The 19,002-nt window shown below is 40.6% G+C and overlaps 4 protein-coding genes and 1 long non-coding RNA gene across 5 annotated transcripts; 4 read left to right on the top strand and 1 right to left on the bottom strand.

Moving 5' to 3' along the window:
- The first annotated feature begins 4 nt into the window (after window positions 1–4).
- Window positions 5–2,164, top strand: LOC145696399 (uncharacterized). Its single transcript, XR_014133802.1, has 3 exons — window positions 5–108; window positions 158–182; window positions 372–2,164. It is a non-coding gene; the product is annotated as an uncharacterized LOC145696399 (long non-coding RNA).
- Window positions 2,165–2,190: 26 nt separating this feature from the next.
- LOC145696387 (acyl-CoA:lysophosphatidylglycerol acyltransferase 1-like) lies at window positions 2,191–5,089 on the top strand. The gene is made up of 7 exons (XM_081773412.1): window positions 2,191–2,443; window positions 2,486–2,761; window positions 3,507–3,701; window positions 3,743–3,900; window positions 4,282–4,389; window positions 4,433–4,538; window positions 4,948–5,089. Exons 1-7 carry the CDS (start codon window positions 2,195–2,197, stop codon window positions 4,987–4,989), a joined length of 1,134 nt encoding a protein of 377 aa, XP_081629538.1. The 5' UTR covers window positions 2,191–2,194; the 3' UTR covers window positions 4,990–5,089.
- Window positions 2,765–3,513, bottom strand: LOC145696395 (uncharacterized). The gene is made up of 4 exons (XM_081773422.1): window positions 3,297–3,513; window positions 3,111–3,251; window positions 2,952–3,067; window positions 2,765–2,906 (listed from the first exon to the last, which is right to left on the bottom strand). Exons 1-4 carry the CDS (start codon window positions 3,394–3,396, stop codon window positions 2,808–2,810), a joined length of 456 nt encoding a protein of 151 aa, XP_081629548.1. The 5' UTR covers window positions 3,397–3,513; the 3' UTR covers window positions 2,765–2,807.
- Window positions 5,090–5,843: 754 nt separating the features above from the next.
- LOC145696384 (ATP-binding cassette sub-family C member 4-like) lies at window positions 5,844–11,151 on the top strand. The gene is made up of 13 exons (XM_081773408.1): window positions 5,844–5,961; window positions 6,420–6,561; window positions 6,609–6,888; window positions 6,937–7,105; window positions 7,151–7,458; window positions 7,506–7,716; window positions 7,759–8,955; window positions 9,004–9,347; window positions 9,393–9,656; window positions 9,723–9,958; window positions 10,020–10,373; window positions 10,419–10,671; window positions 10,724–11,151. Exons 1-13 carry the CDS (start codon window positions 5,916–5,918, stop codon window positions 10,838–10,840), a joined length of 3,921 nt encoding a protein of 1,306 aa, XP_081629534.1. The 5' UTR covers window positions 5,844–5,915; the 3' UTR covers window positions 10,841–11,151.
- An 840-nt stretch (window positions 11,152–11,991) lies between these two features.
- Window positions 11,992–15,403, top strand: LOC145696563 (uncharacterized). Its single transcript, XM_081773624.1, has 2 exons — window positions 11,992–14,306; window positions 14,351–15,403. The coding sequence occupies exon 2, from the start codon at window positions 14,440–14,442 to the stop codon at window positions 15,316–15,318; it is 879 nt and encodes a 292-aa protein (XP_081629750.1). The 5' UTR covers window positions 11,992–14,306; window positions 14,351–14,439; the 3' UTR covers window positions 15,319–15,403.
- Window positions 15,404–19,002: the final 3,599 nt, after the last annotated feature.

The raw sequence follows: 19,002 nt of genomic DNA, 5'->3' as shown, positions 1-19,002 counted from the left end.
TATTGTGAAAGTCATTGCTGATTTTTGTTGATTGAAGGCAGTTCTTGAAGATCATGGCTTTTCGGTTGGTCTCATTTGATGCATTGGACACGCTGATCCGAATCTCAGGTACAGCACCCCTTAGCTCGCCCCGCTCCTTTCAAACAGCTTATACTAGGCTCAGTTGGTCAGCAGTACCTAAGGCAAGGGGCTTTTCACTGAACTATCCTCCATGCGGGAGGCAAGGGGGGCCGCCAATTGGCCACGTGACGGTATGATTTAGCGGCCCTCATCGATTATCGAAAAAATATCGGCCGAAAAACCTGCCTCTTTCTCGAAAATTTGTTGTTCTATTTTTGAAATGAATATGAATGTGAAAAGTTGTTGAAAAGAACGCTTGATCTGCACACGATCAACACGATTTCCAGCGTCACAGAAGAGGCCGTCAACAGGCAATTTTCCTATGCAAGGAAAGAGATCATGAAGAAGCACCCTGCTTATGGCTTTTATACCCAGAAGACCTCTGAGGAAATATGGAGACGTGTTTTTAAAGAGACGACAAGGCCATTTGTGGATCAAGGGAGGATTCGCACTTTTTAAATCTTGAACTAGGAGGCATTCAAAAGGAATTTTTGTTGAAGCGATTTTCAAACAAGCAAAATTTAAAATTTTACAAGCTTTTCAAATTTTTAACTGCTCAATCATTTTCCGGAGAGGGGCAAATCATTCTACATGAATGAATATGCGCTTTCAAAATTTCGAAAACTTCAAAATCTTCATATCAAGAATCTTGACAATGTCAACCTTGAATTTTCATATTGTGAATCAAAGAGCTAGAAACGACAGAAGAAGAGCTAGAAGAAGCATTTCAGTACATTTACCACGCTTATGATTACGAATTAATAGGAAATGGGGTACTCTTCGTTGTCTCCAAGATCCCGGAACAAATATTTATTCCTACCATATTTGGCTCTGGGAAAGGGGACTTGTAGACAGTCTATTCTACAACGAACTTCCTTGAAAATATTCGCCAAATATTTGCGCTAGCAAATAATCACTAAAGTGGTGATTTACTACTACGTCCACATTTCTTTTTACATTATTTTTTTTCTCCGCCGTTTCAGTAGTGAAAATAGGATGGCGCGATGTTCTGGTCTCTTCTTCAATTCGCTAAATAGATACCCCTAAATCAGAGAACGCCACCGATTTGCTCGAAAGTATCGATCGCTCCAAAACGAAGACTTGTATTTATTCCAACGGCGACGAGAGGCTCCACAAGCACCTCCAGCAGCTGGGAATTTATCACCACTTCGACTTTGTCTTGACTTCCGCCGAGACGGGCCTCGAGAAACCGAGAGCGCAAGCGTACATTCGCTGCCTGGAAGTAGCCGGTATCAAGGAGCCCAGCGAAGGAAAGGGAGAATTTCAATTTTTCAATAGACTTTTTTAATTTTATTGAATCATTAATAATTTATTATTCACTACGCGTCTATTGTTCATTCATAATTCACAAACGTCAAAAAAGAGTTGTTTGTTCAATTTACTCTCTTTTTTCTAAATTTTTTCTTTGTTTTTTTACATACAAGATCCTCTTTGAATTCTATTGCGTCAATTCTGAACCAAGCTGCTTTAAATTTCAGCTCCATCCATTTAAATCTTCGCGCTAATAAAACATAATTGCCCTCCCTCCCAAAAACGCCCAAGCAATCAACCCAAAAGATAAATACTCTTTTTTTTTTTGCTCCCCAAAAAAGCTGTCCACATTGGCGACGACGTAGAGAAAGATTTCCACGGGCCCAGACGGGTTGGAATGCACAGTATTAATATTTTACCTAATAAGCCGGCGAGCGTGCCGGACGATTCACACGTCAAAGATTTAGATGCACTTAAAAATGTCTTATCCCAGTTTGATCTTACGTACTGACAGTTCAACTCTTTGGATTCTATTTTTGGTGCACAAAGTAACGCCTTTTCAATTCAAAAATTATTTATAGAGCATTTTGTTCTAATTAGAAAACTAAGGTAAAAATATAAATCGAAAGGAAGCACGGTTCAGCGATTTGTTCGTTACTGTATCTTGCCACAACAGTGATGATCTCCTTTCTTTACTACTCTACTTCCTTGCTACTACCTCCTCTTTCGTTAATTGAATTCAACACTATTCTCTTCTTTAATTCAACGAAAAGCCCGAATTTCAAAGACTGTTTTTAGAAGAATGTTAGTACAGCTGAAATCGAATCCATGGTTGCGAGTTCCGATCGCGACCTTGCAGTTCCTCTGGGTGGCGTTGAATAACATCACTGGCGTCTTCGGCTATTGGTGTCTTCATATTTGCGCCTTGCCGATCAAATGTGTGGATAAGCAGCTCTTTGATACGATAGAAAGGAACTTGTACCACATAACTTTCTTCTTCTGCTCCTCCTGGGGCTTTGAAAATGGCTGGAAGATGATCGTCTCCGGCGATGTAAGACATTTTGAAATCAACGAAGAGAACAGTTTTTTTTAGTACGAGAAATTGGAAGAGCTGGTGAATGAAAAATGCATTCTCGTAGCGAATCATCAAAACACCTGCGACATTTCTGCCCTCATGTGGCCTCTAGTAACGCTCAAAGGGCTGCAAGGCGCTGTTACTTGGATTATGGACGCGATTTTTAAACTGTCGAGTTTCGGCTGGGTCTGCTTGGGTCACGACGACTTCTTCATTTGGCAACAGGCCGATGCCAAGCAGTTCAGATTTGCTGCGCCCTGCGACCCAGAGAATATCAAAGAACATGAACTAGCCGTGAGTTGTTTTATTTCCTAGCTACAGGAAGTTTCAGTGGGAAAAACTAGAGCATAGTTCGACGCTTTTCTTTCTTGGCTTTTGGTTTTCGAAAGGCGACAGGTTCTTGGGGTCGGATGAAGCCCTGGGTATTGAGGAGCATCTCCTAAAACAGTGATTAGTGGTTAGATTGTTCCTGTTTTTGACTTACTTGTATAGCTTTATCTTCAGGCAAAGTTTGGTTGCAGCCGTAGCATCGGTCCCCTGGAGGTCGAGATGTAATGACAGGCGCACTGTACCTCTCAGAATTCCGATTCTTCTTTCGACCTGTAATTTTTACTTTCATCGGCTTTTTTCGTATATTTCTTACCTCGCTCCTCCTCCATTTCGGCCTTTTTACGCTTCTGAGCTTCTTTCAAATCGAAAAGGGTTGTGCGGAGATTCAAGTTTTCCTCGCCAAGGAGCCTGATTTGCTGCTCCAAATTTTCCAAACAGCGCTTGTGATTTTCCTCTAAAAAGAAACGTAATAACAAGATTAAGAATGTTATCTCAATACCTTCGTTTTTCAAGTAGCGTTCTTCCAGGTTCTGGACGTTTTCTGAAAAGTCGTTCTCTTCATCAAATAAAGTTGGAGAAACTTTGCTCGTGGAGGACATTTTGGGTCTTTTTGAATCTCTTTTCTGAGCTTGGACAGGAGAGCAGCGCTTTTTATACCCTCCCGTCGACTCGAAAGACTTTTTGAGCAAAAACTAACGGATTTCTTCAGCGCTTGGCGGAATACTGCAAAACTAACTTCACCAAGACTTCTGACAAACTGCGAAACTGGCTCCTGATATTTCCAGAAGGCGGCTTCCGATACAAACGACTTCAAGCTTCGAACAAATTTGCCACGAAAAACGGCCTGCCTCACCTCTCTTACGTCACTTATCCCCGACATTTGGGCGTTTACACTGCCGCAAAAGTAACTTATTTTAATCGGCCAATGATAACGCGGAATTTTAGAGCGCCAATTTCAAAAAGATAATCGACGCAACTCTCTGCTACGAAAACGAAAAAGAAGCATGCTTGTGGAACTGGTGGCTCGGGAACGCGCAAACTGTTCGCATTCATTTCACCGTCATTGACATTCAACCTGACATGTCCGAAGAAAATGTCAAAGACACCGTTTGTTTTATATTAACCCAAGCTGGGGAGTCTATGCTCTCCGACCACAGTTATCACAGAGGGTTCCCTAAAGTACCAGAATGTAGCTTAGGGTCTGATCTGTGGCGTAGGGGTACTTAGAGAAAGTTATTGTCACATGTTCTTTGACTTATGACGTCATTAAGCCGGAAAAACCCGATTTCGCTCATTTTGACCCCTTTTGGGGAGTCTATGGACTCGGAGTACAGGCATCATACAGTGCCTCAATGCAGCTAAAATAAGAGGTAAAGGTCTATTCTGTGGCGTAGGGGGGTTAAAATAATCTCAGGATGTCCTCATCCCTTTTCTAGAGGGGTTCAAAAAACGGGTGGATAATATAAAACAAACGGTGTCAAAGAAAAACTCATGGCGCTTTGGTCGCGCAAAGAGCTCATGCTCAACCACTTCTCCAACTTCGGCTTCTTCCCGAAGCTAGAAGACAAGCCCTACATAAACGGCAACATTCCGTAAGAAAATATTCCTCCGACATGAATTTTAAACCCTTTTTAGTCAAATGAAACCCGTTGAGGAGCAGAATATTCACCTCAATATCTTCAAAGTATTATTATATAAGTTTATATATCTGGCGACGTCAATAATGTGTCTTACTGCCTTGTTACGGGATCAACGATAATGTAAACTTTAAATTTTTTAAGAAAAATGGAGGTTTCATTATTCATACAATTGGCACACAAAACATCTTCTGAAATGTCTATATCATAAAGACTATATGTAGTCGAAATACCGTCCTGGTAATAGAAAAATAAAGCTGAGCTCGGCTACCTGTGTAGAAAACCTGAGTCAGGGTCTGAAACATCTTAGATGAAAAGCCATGTAGTGGAAAAGTAATTTTGTAACGCGGCTTCTTCAGTCCCTGACTCAAGTTTTTCACACAGGAAGCCGACCCCAGCTTCAAATTTCGTTCAACCAGGACGTCATTCAGACTATTTATCGACATTATAGCAGAAGTCCTCTTGTGTAAATATATTTATCATAAAGGAAAGATTTGTCGATCCCTTTTTCAGACAGTGCTTGTAAACATTATTTTGTGGATACTCCCATTCTAGTTTCCCGACAGAAAAAATGTACGATGTTCTTCAAAAAGCCACAAGTTCCATGTACCTGTAAAAATTATACTTATAAAGATACTTGCTTGTTCGTACTTGCTTCTTAAACTTGCTATTCGAGTTTTTCTATCTTCTTCTTTTAATTTTATGTCTCATCTTATTGTTAGATGAAGATCTTCAATTTTGTTTTATTCTTCCTAAACTTAACTTATTTTGTAAGATTTATGCAATTCGCAAAAGACGTCAAAAAGAAAGAAGCAGAGATGTCAAAATGTATAGAATAAAAACCAACTTAGTTACTCAATTCTTTGTATTCTGACAACTTCTGACGATATCGGAAGATATCAAGTTTATTCACATGATTTCCTCATTTTCGGAAAGCTCAATCATGCACGACTTACAGTAATTCTGCAGGAAAAGGTCTGATACTCAGCTGGGCTCAAGAAGTTGTGTAAAAAACCTGAGTCAGGGTCTGAAAGATCTTCAATGACTAGCCGCGCAGATTTCTCAGACCCTGATTCAGGTTTTCCTCACAGGTTGCCGAGCCTTTCTTCTCCGGTATTCAATCATTCTTTGCGTGAAATCATTACATCAGAATCGTTCTTGATGAATGAAAAAACAAAGCTAGTGAAAGTTTAAGTCATCAAAACAATCATAAAATTTACTTGACAAAGAAGCAGAGGGCAAAATTCCTGCCCTAAGCAAACAAACGCTTAGTCTTCTCAGCGCTATGCTTCATAAATACCAATTGATCTGGAGCGATCTTGACGATTTCTTACGTCGCTTGAACGATGAGAATTTTTATTTCGGCATCCATAAGGCAGCGCCCTCATTCTCTTTCTCTATATAAAGATGACGAAAATAGATCTTCTTCGAAAATAAGTTAGAAATTCCAACTTTCTTACATACGAATTTGCAATTTTTTCATGATGCGAAGTACTGGTAGATCTACGAGTTCGAGAGCTTTAGCAGGTTTGAGGAAATGGCAAATATCAACTTCTATTGTTCGATTTTGAGATTTTTATTGTTACAAATGATTAAATAATGCTTCAATTATTATTTTTACTATTTCACTATTACGATTATTATGTATTTACGCGTTTTTACTATTTGCTATTTAGTTCAATGTCACCAAAACCATGAGATTGCGTACTTATGAACAAAAAACATAAAAGTGCACATATTTTTAGAATTCAATACTTTTACCGTTTCCCTATCACTCTTTTCTTTTTACTATTATTTTCCACGTATTTCAGCATTATAAATAATTATTACTGTTATATCATTTTTCAGAGCCTGAACTACCTAATATTAAAAATAAGAACCCCTTTTTGAAAACCCCTTTTCAAAATATTCCGACTTGTTCACTGAATGAAAAAAAAAGTTAATTTGTTTGAAAAATCGATGCCGGATGTTTATGATAAATTCAGATGCGGAATTGAAACATTCCCTCGAAGCGAGGATGGAAAAGAACGGGAAGAAGGATGAGTCAGAAAAAAAGCTTCTAGAGGAGGACGGAATACCGAGCAGTTACAGGGGCAGAGCAAGTGTTCTCGAGCGCAAATTTTTCTTGTAAGTTTTCTGGTCTTGAAATCAAGGAACTCTGATCGGTATTTTAGGTACCTAAGCGACTTCTTCAAACTTGGATGGAGCGAGAAAGGCCTCAAAGAAGCGGACATCTCTTCGCCACAAGAAAAGTCTAAGTCTGAAGAACTAACCAAGCGCTTGGAGCAAAAATGGGAGGTAGAATCGAAGAAGAAAAATCCCAGCTTAGCATGGGCCCTGGCGAAAGCCTTCATTCCAGAACTTCGGAAGCCCGCGTTTTTTATGTGCATTGCCGAGTTTATGCGCTTTTACAGTTGCTTCGTGCTCACTTGGTTGATCAAGAGCTACAGAGAGGTAAATACTCCTACAGTCGTTTTGGATATGAAACGAGCTATTTTTCAGAACGACTTCTACTCGTCGTATAAATGGGCTTTCCTCTTTGGACTTGTAAATATCTGCTGGACTTGCTGCCATCATCCGAATTTCCTCTACCACCAAAGAGCTGGCGCGCACATGAGAATAGCCTGCTGCTCGCTCATGTTCAAGAAGCTGCTCAAAATATCCCAGCCAGGTTCGATTAATTTCACTTCTTCTCCCGAATCTACCCTGTTTTTAGGCTTGCAGCGAACTTCAAGAGGCCAACTAGTAAACCTTATGTCCAACGATGTAATGAAATTCGACATTGCGTTGATTTTCATCAACTACTCGTATCTAGCCCCCCTCGGTTGCGCCTTTGCTCTCTGGTTTCTCTGGCCAACGTATGGTTATGCATGTGTGGGAGGTTTTAGCATTTTAATCGTACTTGCTATTCTTCAATCTTTTCAATCGCGGCTTTTTCTACATATCCGAATGAAGACAGCGGGCAGAAGTGACAAAAGAATAAAAATTATCGACGAAATGATCAATTCCATGAAAGCTATCAAGGTAGAACAAAAGTCCTCCTTCCTAATTTGCATTCGGTTCATATTTAGGTTTATTGCTGGGAGAAACACTTCGACGGATTAATTGCAGATAGCCGAGCAGATGAAGTTCGAGCAATCTGGTCGGGAAAATTCCTCGTTGGTCTTTTTTCTTCTTGCTTTATTTTTGGTACGAAGTTGTCGACATTTTGCAGCGTTGCGATTTATATTTACTACACTGCCGCCACGGATTTTTCCGCCGAGAAGATCTTCTTCCTCATTGGTAAAGAAAAATTTCCGCTTCAACTTTAATTTCCAATTCTAGCGCTGTTGAATGCTGTAAGAGTGTCGGTCTCCATCTTCTTCCCGCTAAACTGCGTTTTTGCTAGCGAAGCCTACGGATCTGCAAAACGTATTCAAGAGTTTCTCATGCTCGAAGAGCGCAGTGGTTCCTCAAGAGCTTCCGGTGATTTGAAAGTTGGGGAGATTGAGATCTCTGAAGCTGATGCGAGCTGGAATGGAAAAGACAACGTCTTGGAAAAAATCGACCTGTCAGTAAAACCGCAAGAACTCGTCGTTTGTACAGGAAAAGTTGGAGCTGGAAAATCCAGCCTTCTAGCGTTGATTATGGACGAGTTGAAAATCACTTCTGGAAACGCCATGTCAAGTGGGACGATTTCCTACTGTCCCCAAGAAGCCTGGATCTTCATCGGCTCGATCAGAGAAAACATCCTCTTTGGCGCTCCATTCAACGAAGAAAAATACAACCAAGTCGTGGAAAAATCCGCTCTCTCGCGAGATATCGAGCTCTTTCCAAAGGGAGACCAGACGATTGTCGGTGACAAAGGGGTGTCTCTTTCTGGAGGGCAGCGAGCTAGAATTAACTTTGCCCGAGCGCTTTATCGAGAAGCAGATATTTACATCTTCGATGATCCATTTTCTGCAGTGGATCCGAGGGTTGGAAAGAAACTAGCCTACACAATTCATACTTACTTGACGAGCAAAACGAGGATAGTAATTACGCACCAGGAGCACTACTTGCCTAAATACAATCAACTGATAACCATCGCCAACGGAAAAATCACTGACAACAAACAGAACGAAGAAACAGAGTCAATCAAACTCGAAGAGCCCACAGAAGAGTCTACAATCAGCTTGCCAAAAAATCACGAAGAAAGTTCAGCTCAAGAAAAGTTCAAAGAAAAAAATGAAGAAGGAAGTCTCAGCTGGTCAATGTTGAAAGGCTACTTGTCGATGAAACACCCCTTGTTCGGATGGCTACTGTATTTCTGCTTCGAAATGAGCGGGATGGGACTCGTCTATTTTTCGGACATTTGGCTGAAGATATGGGTTTCCGATGTGGAGAGACAGACGAGAGAATTGTGTGAAGATTCTCGGAATGAGAATATTTCGATCTCGGTCCACAATGAAAGTAGATTTATTGAGTCTCCGTTTGGGGACTGCGAAAGTGTCAATTTGATGGACTTGCCGGACTCTTACTACTACAAGAATGTCTATCTAGGTAAAGCCCGAATTCCAGCGATTTAGAAACACAACTTCTTTGCTTCAGGAATTTCTATCGCCATCCCTTTCATCGTCATCGCCTTCCGAACTACTTTCCTCCGCATGTGCGTGATGACCAACGCATCTCTCCACGACAAGATGACGAAGCAAGTAATCCGCGCGCCGGTCAGCTTCTTCGAAGAATCTTCAGGAGGAGTCGTACTCAATAGATTCTCCAAGGAACTCGGCCAAGTGGATGATATGCTTCCATTTACGTCGATGGATGCTGTCAGTATTGGCCTTTCGGTGATAGGAATTCTGACTGTTGTTGGCTTCGCGAATATTTACACGGTCCTCATTTCGGTTCCGTTACTGTACATCTGCTTGTATCTCCGCCGGTACTACATCAAAGTAAGTTTTCAGTCAAAAAATCAAATGCTAATGAGGTAACCCAAGACTGCCCGTCAACTGAAACGACTAGAAGGCTCACTTCGATCGCCAATGTACGACACAGTCAACTCGACTTTCAACGGTCTTCTGGTTGTCCGCGCTTTCCGGCAGCATGATTTGTCTATTTCCGAGTTCGACAAGAGGCAGGATCGACATACAGGCGCATGGATGCTCTTTTTGGAAACTGGTCGCTGGCTTGGATTCAGTCTGGACCTGATTTTGTCTACTTACATCTTCATCATTGCTGTTTGTTGTCCGCTTCTTGCCAAGGTATGTTATGAAAAAATTTGGGTTGGGTTTATATTTATTAGAAAAAAAATGAAAACATAAAATTAGTACTCGGGAATGGATCCTGGAGATGTTGGACTGACCTTAGCGACGCTGGTTCAAATTTTGGGAATGATGCAGTGGGGAGTCCGGCAAAGTGCCGAGACAGAAGCTCTTCTTACTTCAGTGGAACGCTTGATGAGCTACACAACTCTTGAAACAGAAACTACCAAAGGAAAAGTCGCTGAGAAAGAGTGGCCATCATCCGGCGAGATTGAATTCAAACAACTGCATTTCAGCCACGGGTCATCAAATTTCTGTTTTATCAAATTTTTTATATATTTTCTGACCCTGGAAAAGCTACAGTGGAGAGGCAGCCGATGATGTCCTGAAAAATATCTCCCTAAAGATCCATTCGGGCGAGAAAATCGGAATCGTCGGCCGAACCGGCGCTGGAAAAAGCTCCCTGACGACATCGCTCTTCCGACTGCGCGAAATCCGCGACGGAGAAATCATCATCGACGGCGAAAACACCGCTGACCTCAAGCTCAAGTGTCTCCGAGAAGGGATCACGCTCATTCCTCAGGAGCCAACGATATTTTCGGACACGATAAGGTCGAATTTAGATCCAAATTCGGTCAGAACGGACGCTGAGATTTGGTCGGTTCTTGAAACGACGCAGCTGAAAGAAGCCGTGGAAGCTCTTGAAGGAAAACTCAGGTAAAGAAGAAGAGTGTAAAGAGCGTAAATGATATGTTCCTTTAGCTACGAGCTGCCGCCTGGAGGATCAACCTTTTCAATTGGTCAGAGGCAGCTGATGTGCATGGCCCGCGCGCTGCTTTCCCGAACAAAGATTCTCCTCATCGACGAAGCGACCGCAAACGTAGACCCTAAAACTGACGATATCATCCAAGCCATCATCCGAACCGAGTTCGCCGACTGTACTACGCTGACTATTGCCCACCGAATCAACACGATCATCGACTGCGATCGTATTCTTGTGCTCAAAAACGGAAATGTGAGTGCTCAACCGTCCCAATCACGCAAATCTAATCATGAAATTATTCCAGGTTGCTGAATTCGATAGCCCAGGAAACCTACTCAACGACGATGCCTCATATTTTTCCCAGATCGTCTCAGAAACGAACATCGCTGCTGAATTGCGTCAACGAGCAAAAAATAAATAACTTGTTCCCAGATCTCGTTTTTTCCTATTTCTAGCCTGATAACACTAGTTCTTTTGGTTCGGACGAGCTGTCGACTCGTTACCTTCAAATAATTTAACCAGCACAGTATACTACCTATACAGCTTTTTAATCGACTCGTTTGTTTTTCTCTTTTTTCGTTACTGCTCTTTAGACTTGTTTTTTGATAGATAGCGAGTTCGAATTGCTTGAATTTCTGCCTCTGTAAATGCAAAATTTTCATCTCAAGTTCTCAACTTTTACACAGATATTTACATTTTTTCAAAGACTATTTAATAATAAACTCTCATGCAACTAAACTAATTGCTTTTTTCATTGAACTATGGACCATAGTCTATGGTGTCCAAAGTTTTATGAAAAGATATGAGTGATATTCAGTGTTCTTGTTTTCATTTTCATGTGGCAGGACAAGGACAAGCAATACAGACTCATTTCAACCAGGATCAAATCAACGAATATTACGCAGCGCAGGGCGGTAATGAAATATCCAATATTTGATTTTGCGCAACAAATAACAAAAAAATCAAAATTCTTCTACTTAGGCTGACGCGTCTAAATTTTAGACAAAGTCGAAATGTTTAACAGTGTTAAATTAACACTAGACGCGGGGGTTCATTTGGAACGCTGAACGTGCCCGTGGCGAGCCATAATATACCTTGGTTTGCTTACGGTGTGGTACTTGTGCTTGCGACACTTGCTGTCGTAAACAATCTGGTTAATTATGAAGAAAATGAAGCTTCTAAGGATCCCCCAAAGGTTTTTAGGTATTCCAATACCACTTTTTTTAAAGATTTGGATTTTTAGCCTAATGAACTCTCCTAAAAAATCCTATAATACAGGGGCGAAGACTTTTAACCTTACGACGACAAATTTGCCATATATGGCACAATTGTCATCGGTGGGTGAAATTTCGGTTTGTCGTCGTAGGGTTAAGGGTAGAACATCATTTCGAAGCGGCGCGCCTCGCTCGTTCCGCGTCCTACCGTGACCCACTTTTCAAAAGACCGTAACTTCTGAAAGGATAAACTTATTTACAAACTTTCTTTTGAGTGTAGATGATTGAAGCCTTCTCTACTTGCATACTGAAAATTAGCGAAATCGTGAGCTAAAAAATAGGAGAAAGTGACAGAAGTTACGGTTTTCTGAAAAGTAGGTCACGGTGGGGCGCTGATCGAGCGAGGCGCGCCGGTTCGATTTGATGTTCTACCATTAAGGGATCCCCCCTGATTTGGCCAACTTTGAGCTCGAACTACTTATTTTCGGGCTTAGCTATCTTAGAAGTGAGGGGCATTTTTTGAAGCCCATTTTTTATGAGCAATCTCTAGTATGGAAATTAAATTTTAAAAGGCGAATCACGGTAATTCAATCACCTCTAAAAATAACCCTAAAGACATTGATAGTCGCGAAAAAACCACTTTTGGGTCATTTTCAAAGTCGATCTACTTTTTTTCCCTCTGATATATTTCACCGATCTTATTCTTAAAACCTTTCTTGTACCCTTAACTACAACCTCTAGTACAGGCATCTGATGTTGTCAAAGTTTGTAGATTTTTTCTTTACAAAAACTTTTTCGACTGATTTTGTCTATTTTTAAGACTTTCTATGCTCTGTAGCGCCTCTAAGTAGCTAAATATTCCATCGAAACTATTTTTTACTGATTCAGCTTTGTATAAGCTATCTATAGAGCCCTCATTCATATGAATCTGTCGACTTCGAAAAGTCAAAAATTTCGCGAATTTTTTCTAAGTAAATTTTTTGGTCAAAATAAGCCACTTTCAGAGCTCTGTCACGGGTCATCACGTGGCGTAACTCCCTTGACAAAATATATAAAAATGATCCTCAGACAATGGATATTTTAACAGATATTGAAGATCTAAAAAATGGTTCGGAATCGGAATTTCCTAAATAAAAAGAAAAATTTGAGTCACCGAATTAGACAATCTCGGCCTCGATCGTTGGGGACACCCTTAAAAGACGAGAAATTAAAAAATAGACTGACCTCGATTTAGTCGATCGATGTTCTTTCGTAAATTTGCGTTCCATGTTTATAGCCTAATTGGAGTCAGTATTTACACCATAATCGTATATTCGCCAAGTTGGCGTTCATTATCAGTCTATTTTTTTGCCAGGGACGCCGAGTCTTCAAGCTATTCATCATTTTTGCGCCTTGAAATTTGAAGAGATGCAACATAAATGGAACAGTTTCCTTAGGACAAATTTAATCCAATTTAGACAAAAGTGTAAAATTTTTCCAATCAAGTTTATTTATAGTTAAATTAATTCAGCGTGTTCGAAAACCCCGGAAAAACCTTATTTCCGTCTTCCGGTGCCGAAAAGTGATGAGCGCGGCGCTTCAAAGCCCCAAAATCGGAAATTTTCGACGTTTAGTTTTGGGAAGAAGTAGAATAGATATCAAAATTCTAATTTAACAGAAATTTAGATAATCGCTTGAACCGCCGTGGAAACGTTTAAAAATTATAAAATGTTCATGGTTAACCCCTTTTTCTAGCGCTCAAAGTTGACCTTATTTTTGTGAGCGCGCACAACACTCATCTTCGCCGATCGACTCGCTCAAAATGCTTGAATTTTCATGAAAATTAGTAGACATACGTAACTTTTTCTCCTCTTTTTAAATCAATTCGAATATTTATTTTAGCTTATTTTGGAGGAGAGTTACAGCGGTACACAGAAGCTCAAGTTCAAGCCCACTAAAGTGCCTCAAATATTATCGATTTCATAATAAAACTAAGCTCATTAAAAAGCTCGTGTTTTTTTATATAAGAAAAAATTCATTGAGTCGCATTAAGACAATATTGATGATAAAAATCGGTCTGTTTATCTGTTTGCGCACAAAAACTCAGCGGGAATCCACCTCTCTTTAAATAGGGCCAGGCGCACCGGGGTATCAAGTAAAGTCTCTCGATTATTCGCTAAGTAAATATTTCTGAGACAAATTTTTACATTCAGTTTTGTAAAGAATAAACGGGCTATTGTAGCCGACCGTTTCCCTCAGCTTTTTTTCTTCGGTAATGGAAATTTCTATAAACACCATATTTGATAAAGAGAATTTTTGAACAAGAAAAATCAATATTTTTTTGTATTTTTTTTTCGCTGACGAGTCTGTGTGGAAAATCAGAGTCAGGGTCTGAAAGAGCGTTAATATTTTTAATTTGGATTAAAATTTATACATTTCATCAAAAATGCACTGACTGAATTGCTTACTCATTTGCTGTCTATTTTCTCTTCTACACTTTGTTTTCTAACTAGACAAGCCTGGTTGGCAACGCGTTTGGAACCGCTCGTGAAAGTACCTTACTTGCTTACTATCGCCCGCTCGCGACAGCTCAAGAATCATGGCCCATAAAAACGCGGCGGATTCGATCGAATTCAGATTCAAAAACGAGTCTGACAAGCTGATTAAAAATCTGAAAGTGGGACGAGAATGAAGGTAAATCTTGTAAAGAAAAATGAAAAAATGATAATTTTGTTAAGATCCTCGTCGCCAAGAGCCTCATTGCTTCCGCCGTCGCCTATGACTCGTATGTCTCTTATGGCGACTACGCCAGCTCCCACGGTATAACATGCGGCGGAACGATTACAAGCGAGCAGACGATCGTCCCTCCCATGATTGGCCCATACTATTACGCCGACATGGTGTGTACCTGGAACGTCTTGCTGGATTCGTCGGTCACGGAGTTCGATCTGGTCGCGAAAAATTTGCCGTTGAATATAATTATAATTGTTCGTACGATTATCTCGAGATCATCGATGGGTCAGGTAACGTAGCGAGGTACTGTGGCTATTCCGATCCCAGCACTCTTCGACGAAAACGAGACGTTGCCGCGTCGGCAAGGAAGGAACACTCTCTCAGTCCACGCACTGGTGTCGAAATAAACAGAAATGGTTTTACAAGGCGAACTGTCACTGGAAACACCGCGACGATCACTTTCAACGCCGACGGAATGATGCAGTACAAAGGCTTCGAGATCGACATCGTGTTTGACGGCGGCGCTGGAACCGAAACGGGTGATGCCGCTCCTACTCCCGCCGATGCTTGGGCGCAGATCGACGCCGCTGCCACCGACGTTGCCGTCCGTGTCGACGACTTCTACGCTGCTCTTCCCGGCCTCGGCGCCAATTCTGTCCTCGCTTCGAAAAAGGTCGCTCGATTCAACGCTTTCTTCGCCAAGATGCAAAAGCTCAACTCCTTGTCTTCCACCGATCCCTGCACCTACCCCGCTGGCTCGAACGACCACACCACTTTCGTCGCACCAGTCGATTCCGCCGACGCCTGCGAGGAATTGAATGGCCTTTTCGCCTCTCTCATCTCCTTCACCGACTCTTTCGTCTGCATGCCCGACGCCGACTACGATCCAATCAAATTGACCAGACTCATCCAGCGACAGCGACAAATGCTCGTCACCCGAAAACTCAAGCAAATGAAGTGCGGAAGCGCCTAAGCTCGACTGTCAAAATTTCAAATTGGATTCAAATTTTCTCTGTTCGGCGATTTCCTCTGAAAAACTTTCTTTGAAAAAATCATAATTTCGGCCATATTTCGGTATTGTTTGTTTTTTTTTCAAGAAAACCAAGATTGCAGGCGGCTCGCAGTTTCCAAGTAAAAACGTTTGGCAAACTATAATTATTTATAAACATTCATGCAAGATCCATAGAAATGAGTTTTTTCTAGTTTTCGTTAATTATAAATTGGCTTTGGCTCAAGTCATTTGATCAAATATTAGCATCATATGAAGGAGAATCGTATTTCATGCAACTATTAAATGAGCCTCTTTTAGTCCTCCGCATTCCGCAAAAGAATCTATACTACACCGACTACGGTCACATCTGGCGCATTAACAACAGGACATCAAGCACGATCTTCGAAGATGACGGAATAAAATGTAAATTGGTGAACGAAGAGTTCGGAAACATGGAGGAAAACAAGTAATTTCATCATCCTACTGCTTACACCATCCAGCTTATTCCAGAATATGTTGTAAAATCAAGCAGTTGAAGACATTTTTAAGTTATAAAAAAGTTGTGCAGTGAATTTTAGATTTTGGAAAATTTAAATAATAAATCATGCAAGAGAGAGATTCTTCCAGCTGTTTTGCCTTGTAAACTGTTTCTGAATAACATCCTTCATCCCTCATTCTATGAGCGAACATAAGTTACCTTTCTGTGAAGGTCTTTCTTGCTGGCTATTCTGGGGAGCTCACGAACTGACTGGCTGGAATCATTTTCATCTTCAATGTCATTTTGTATCATCAATCAAATAATTTCACCAGCACAGTATACTACCTATGCGGCTATTTAATCGACTCGTTTGTTTCTCTTCGTTACTGCTCTTTAGAATTATTTTTTGATAGATAGAAGTTCTCAATTATTTCTCAGATATTTACATTTTTTTTCCAAGACTATTTAATAATAAACTCTCTTGCAGCTAATTTATAAAATTTGATAAAAAAGGCCGTGGAACGATTTACAACAGGGATGATATAAAACTTGAGGAGTTTGAGCAGTCAGAATTTCAAAAAGTAATTCTTGAACAAAAGCCGTCTCTTATTGATGAGAAGATTGGACGATGGGAGATCAAGGAACTTCCTTGAAGGAAGAGTCTGGTGATTGGCAATTAGATGAAGATTTGGAAGAGAAGCTGCTTTCGCGAGGAGGAGAAGCGATTGTTCTAGCTGAAAATTTCGACGGTTTTGATGTAGTTGTGCGAGTGCAGGTTTTTGATCCGTTTATTTTTACCGAGGAATTTGAAAATGACGGTTTTACTTGTGAGATACATCTTTCGAAAGGTTAAAACGGGCTTGAAATATATTTTAAAGGTTTTTTGAGAATTTGAACCAGCAAAAGAAGAATCGGAAAACGAAGGATCATCAGAGTGCGAAAATCAAATGCCATCCATCAGAACGTTGTTTACAACTTTGTCAATATTGAGCTGTTTCACGGCAGAGACGAGAAAAGAAAAGATTGTTTGGGGTGGATTACGATCATGGAAAAAGGAGAGGAGAATTTGAGGAGTTTGTTGAAGGAAGAAAAAATTGGTCTAGAAACTAGAAAGAAGATCGCGAGTGGAATTTTGGATGGACATGAATATTTGTGGAGTCGTGGAATTTGGCATCGCGATCTGAAATTAGAAAACATTTTGATTGTTGGTGGAATTCCGAAAATTATCGACTTCGGGCTCGTTATGGAAGATACCGGACGAGAAGGCTACCGAAGAATGGGGTACGCCAGAAGAGGATCAAAATACAAAAAATGTTTAGCCCTAGGTAAGTTTTTTGAGAATTTAAATTTTTACAAAATGAAGCTGCTGGGACGCCAGGATTCAGTATTCATGCTCAAGGCGCGACTGGAGATGGTTATTTTGCATATAATCTTTATTATTTTCTTTTCTGCGATTGGAAAACTGCGTGGACACTTCTTTACCAACCACTCGATAGTCGTCAAAGAAAAGCAATAGATGAAATTGTTGAAGTAAGAGCTTGATTTGGAGGATACTGACTATGTCAGGAATGTCAGGAATGTCAGGATTTGGCCAAAATCAGGAAAAAAAGATTCGACGATATTGGGCATGTATAAGGGCCTAAAGGCCCTTACGCATGCATTTTCTGGTAGAAAACTCATTGGGTTGGCGGGGCCCAACTCTCACTGCTCGAAAAAAATTTTTTTTGGAATAATTTCCCACATCTTATACCCCTAAATTGAAAAATCCTGACATTCCTGACATTCCTGACATTCCTGACATAGTCAGTGCGCCCCCTTGATTTGTCTTTTTTGTAATTTTTGGTTTTTTAGGAGTGTGGAGCCCAGGGTTCCAATTTTGCTGAGCGATGGAGTGGATTTTGAGCGGAGTGGAGTGGAGCGTGAGCGGAGTGGATCCACTCCACTCCACTCCCTCAGCCTATATTTTTAGTATCCACTCATTCGCTCCACTCCACTCCAACCTGTGAAATCTACTTTGGAGTGGATTTTGAGTGGATGGAGTGGATTTTGAGTGGATGGAGTGGATTTTGAGCGGATGGAGTGGATTTTTGTCTTTAGCGCCCCTTTTCTCGTATTCTGATTGGAGACCGAGTTTGGTCTATTTTTAAATGAAGAATCAAATTCTCTCAGGGGATAATCAAGAAAATAAATCACTGAAATAATATCAGGATCAACCTTTAATTTAGGACCAACTTCTTCATAAAAGTTTGATGATCAGACCCCCTTTAAAACCCTTTATATCTCGAAAAATGAAAGGCTTGCTCACGGCGTGCAAAGAAGACTTCGATTTCTGTCTGCTCGTGGGGGCCCGACCTTTTTCAACCTCTCTTCTTTACGCCCCCTCTTTCTCTTCCCTTCACCCCCTCTTTCTTAAAACCCCTTTTTCAGAAAAGGAAAGGCTTGCTCACGGCGTGCAAAGATGACTTCGGTTTCTGTCTGCTCGTGGGGGTCGAACCTTTTTTGTTCCTCTGCTCTCTTCTAACCTTTTTGATAACTAAACCCTCCTCCCCCCAACGACCCATTATAATGGATTTAAGAATGAAACGACCCTGTTTGTTCCTCAGTACCTCATGAACTTCAAGGTTGCTAAGAATATATCTTCCATTACTCAATACTTCCGATTTGCCAATTGTAAATTGACTAAAAATATGAGAATGAAATCGTTTAAAAAAACCCGGCCTCTCGACCCTTTTGAGTGTATTGTAGGGTGCATGAAATGCAAAATTTTGTAACGCCGTTACAATTTTGTAACGCAGTTACAAAAATTCAGATTTTTTTTACTATAAAAATTATTTTAAATTTCGTAACTCTTATTATTTTGGACAGAATATGCAATAAAGTATACCAAGAAGTAGTTTCCTTCAATTCAAGCGCGAAGCGCACACTCATTCAATGATTTTGATTTTGAATTTTACCTACCTACTACACCAACCACGAACACATCTGTTACATAAACAACACGACCTCAAGCACCGTTTTGGAAGAAGATGGAATAAAATGCAAATTGGTGAACGAAGAGTTCGGAAACATGGAGGAGAACAAGTGGTACCTCTTTCCTACTGCTTACACGATTCAGCTCATTCCAGAATAAAAAGAAATAATCTGTTTGCACCAGTCATTGATTGAGAGAAAATATATAAAAAATTCTA

This window comes from Oikopleura dioica, chromosome 2 (genome assembly GCF_907165135.1).
Source record: "Oikopleura dioica chromosome 2, OKI2018_I68_1.0, whole genome shotgun sequence".
Taxonomy (NCBI): Eukaryota; Metazoa; Chordata; class Appendicularia; order Copelata; family Oikopleuridae; genus Oikopleura; species Oikopleura dioica.
This window is presented reverse-complemented; position numbering and strand designations above follow the sequence as displayed.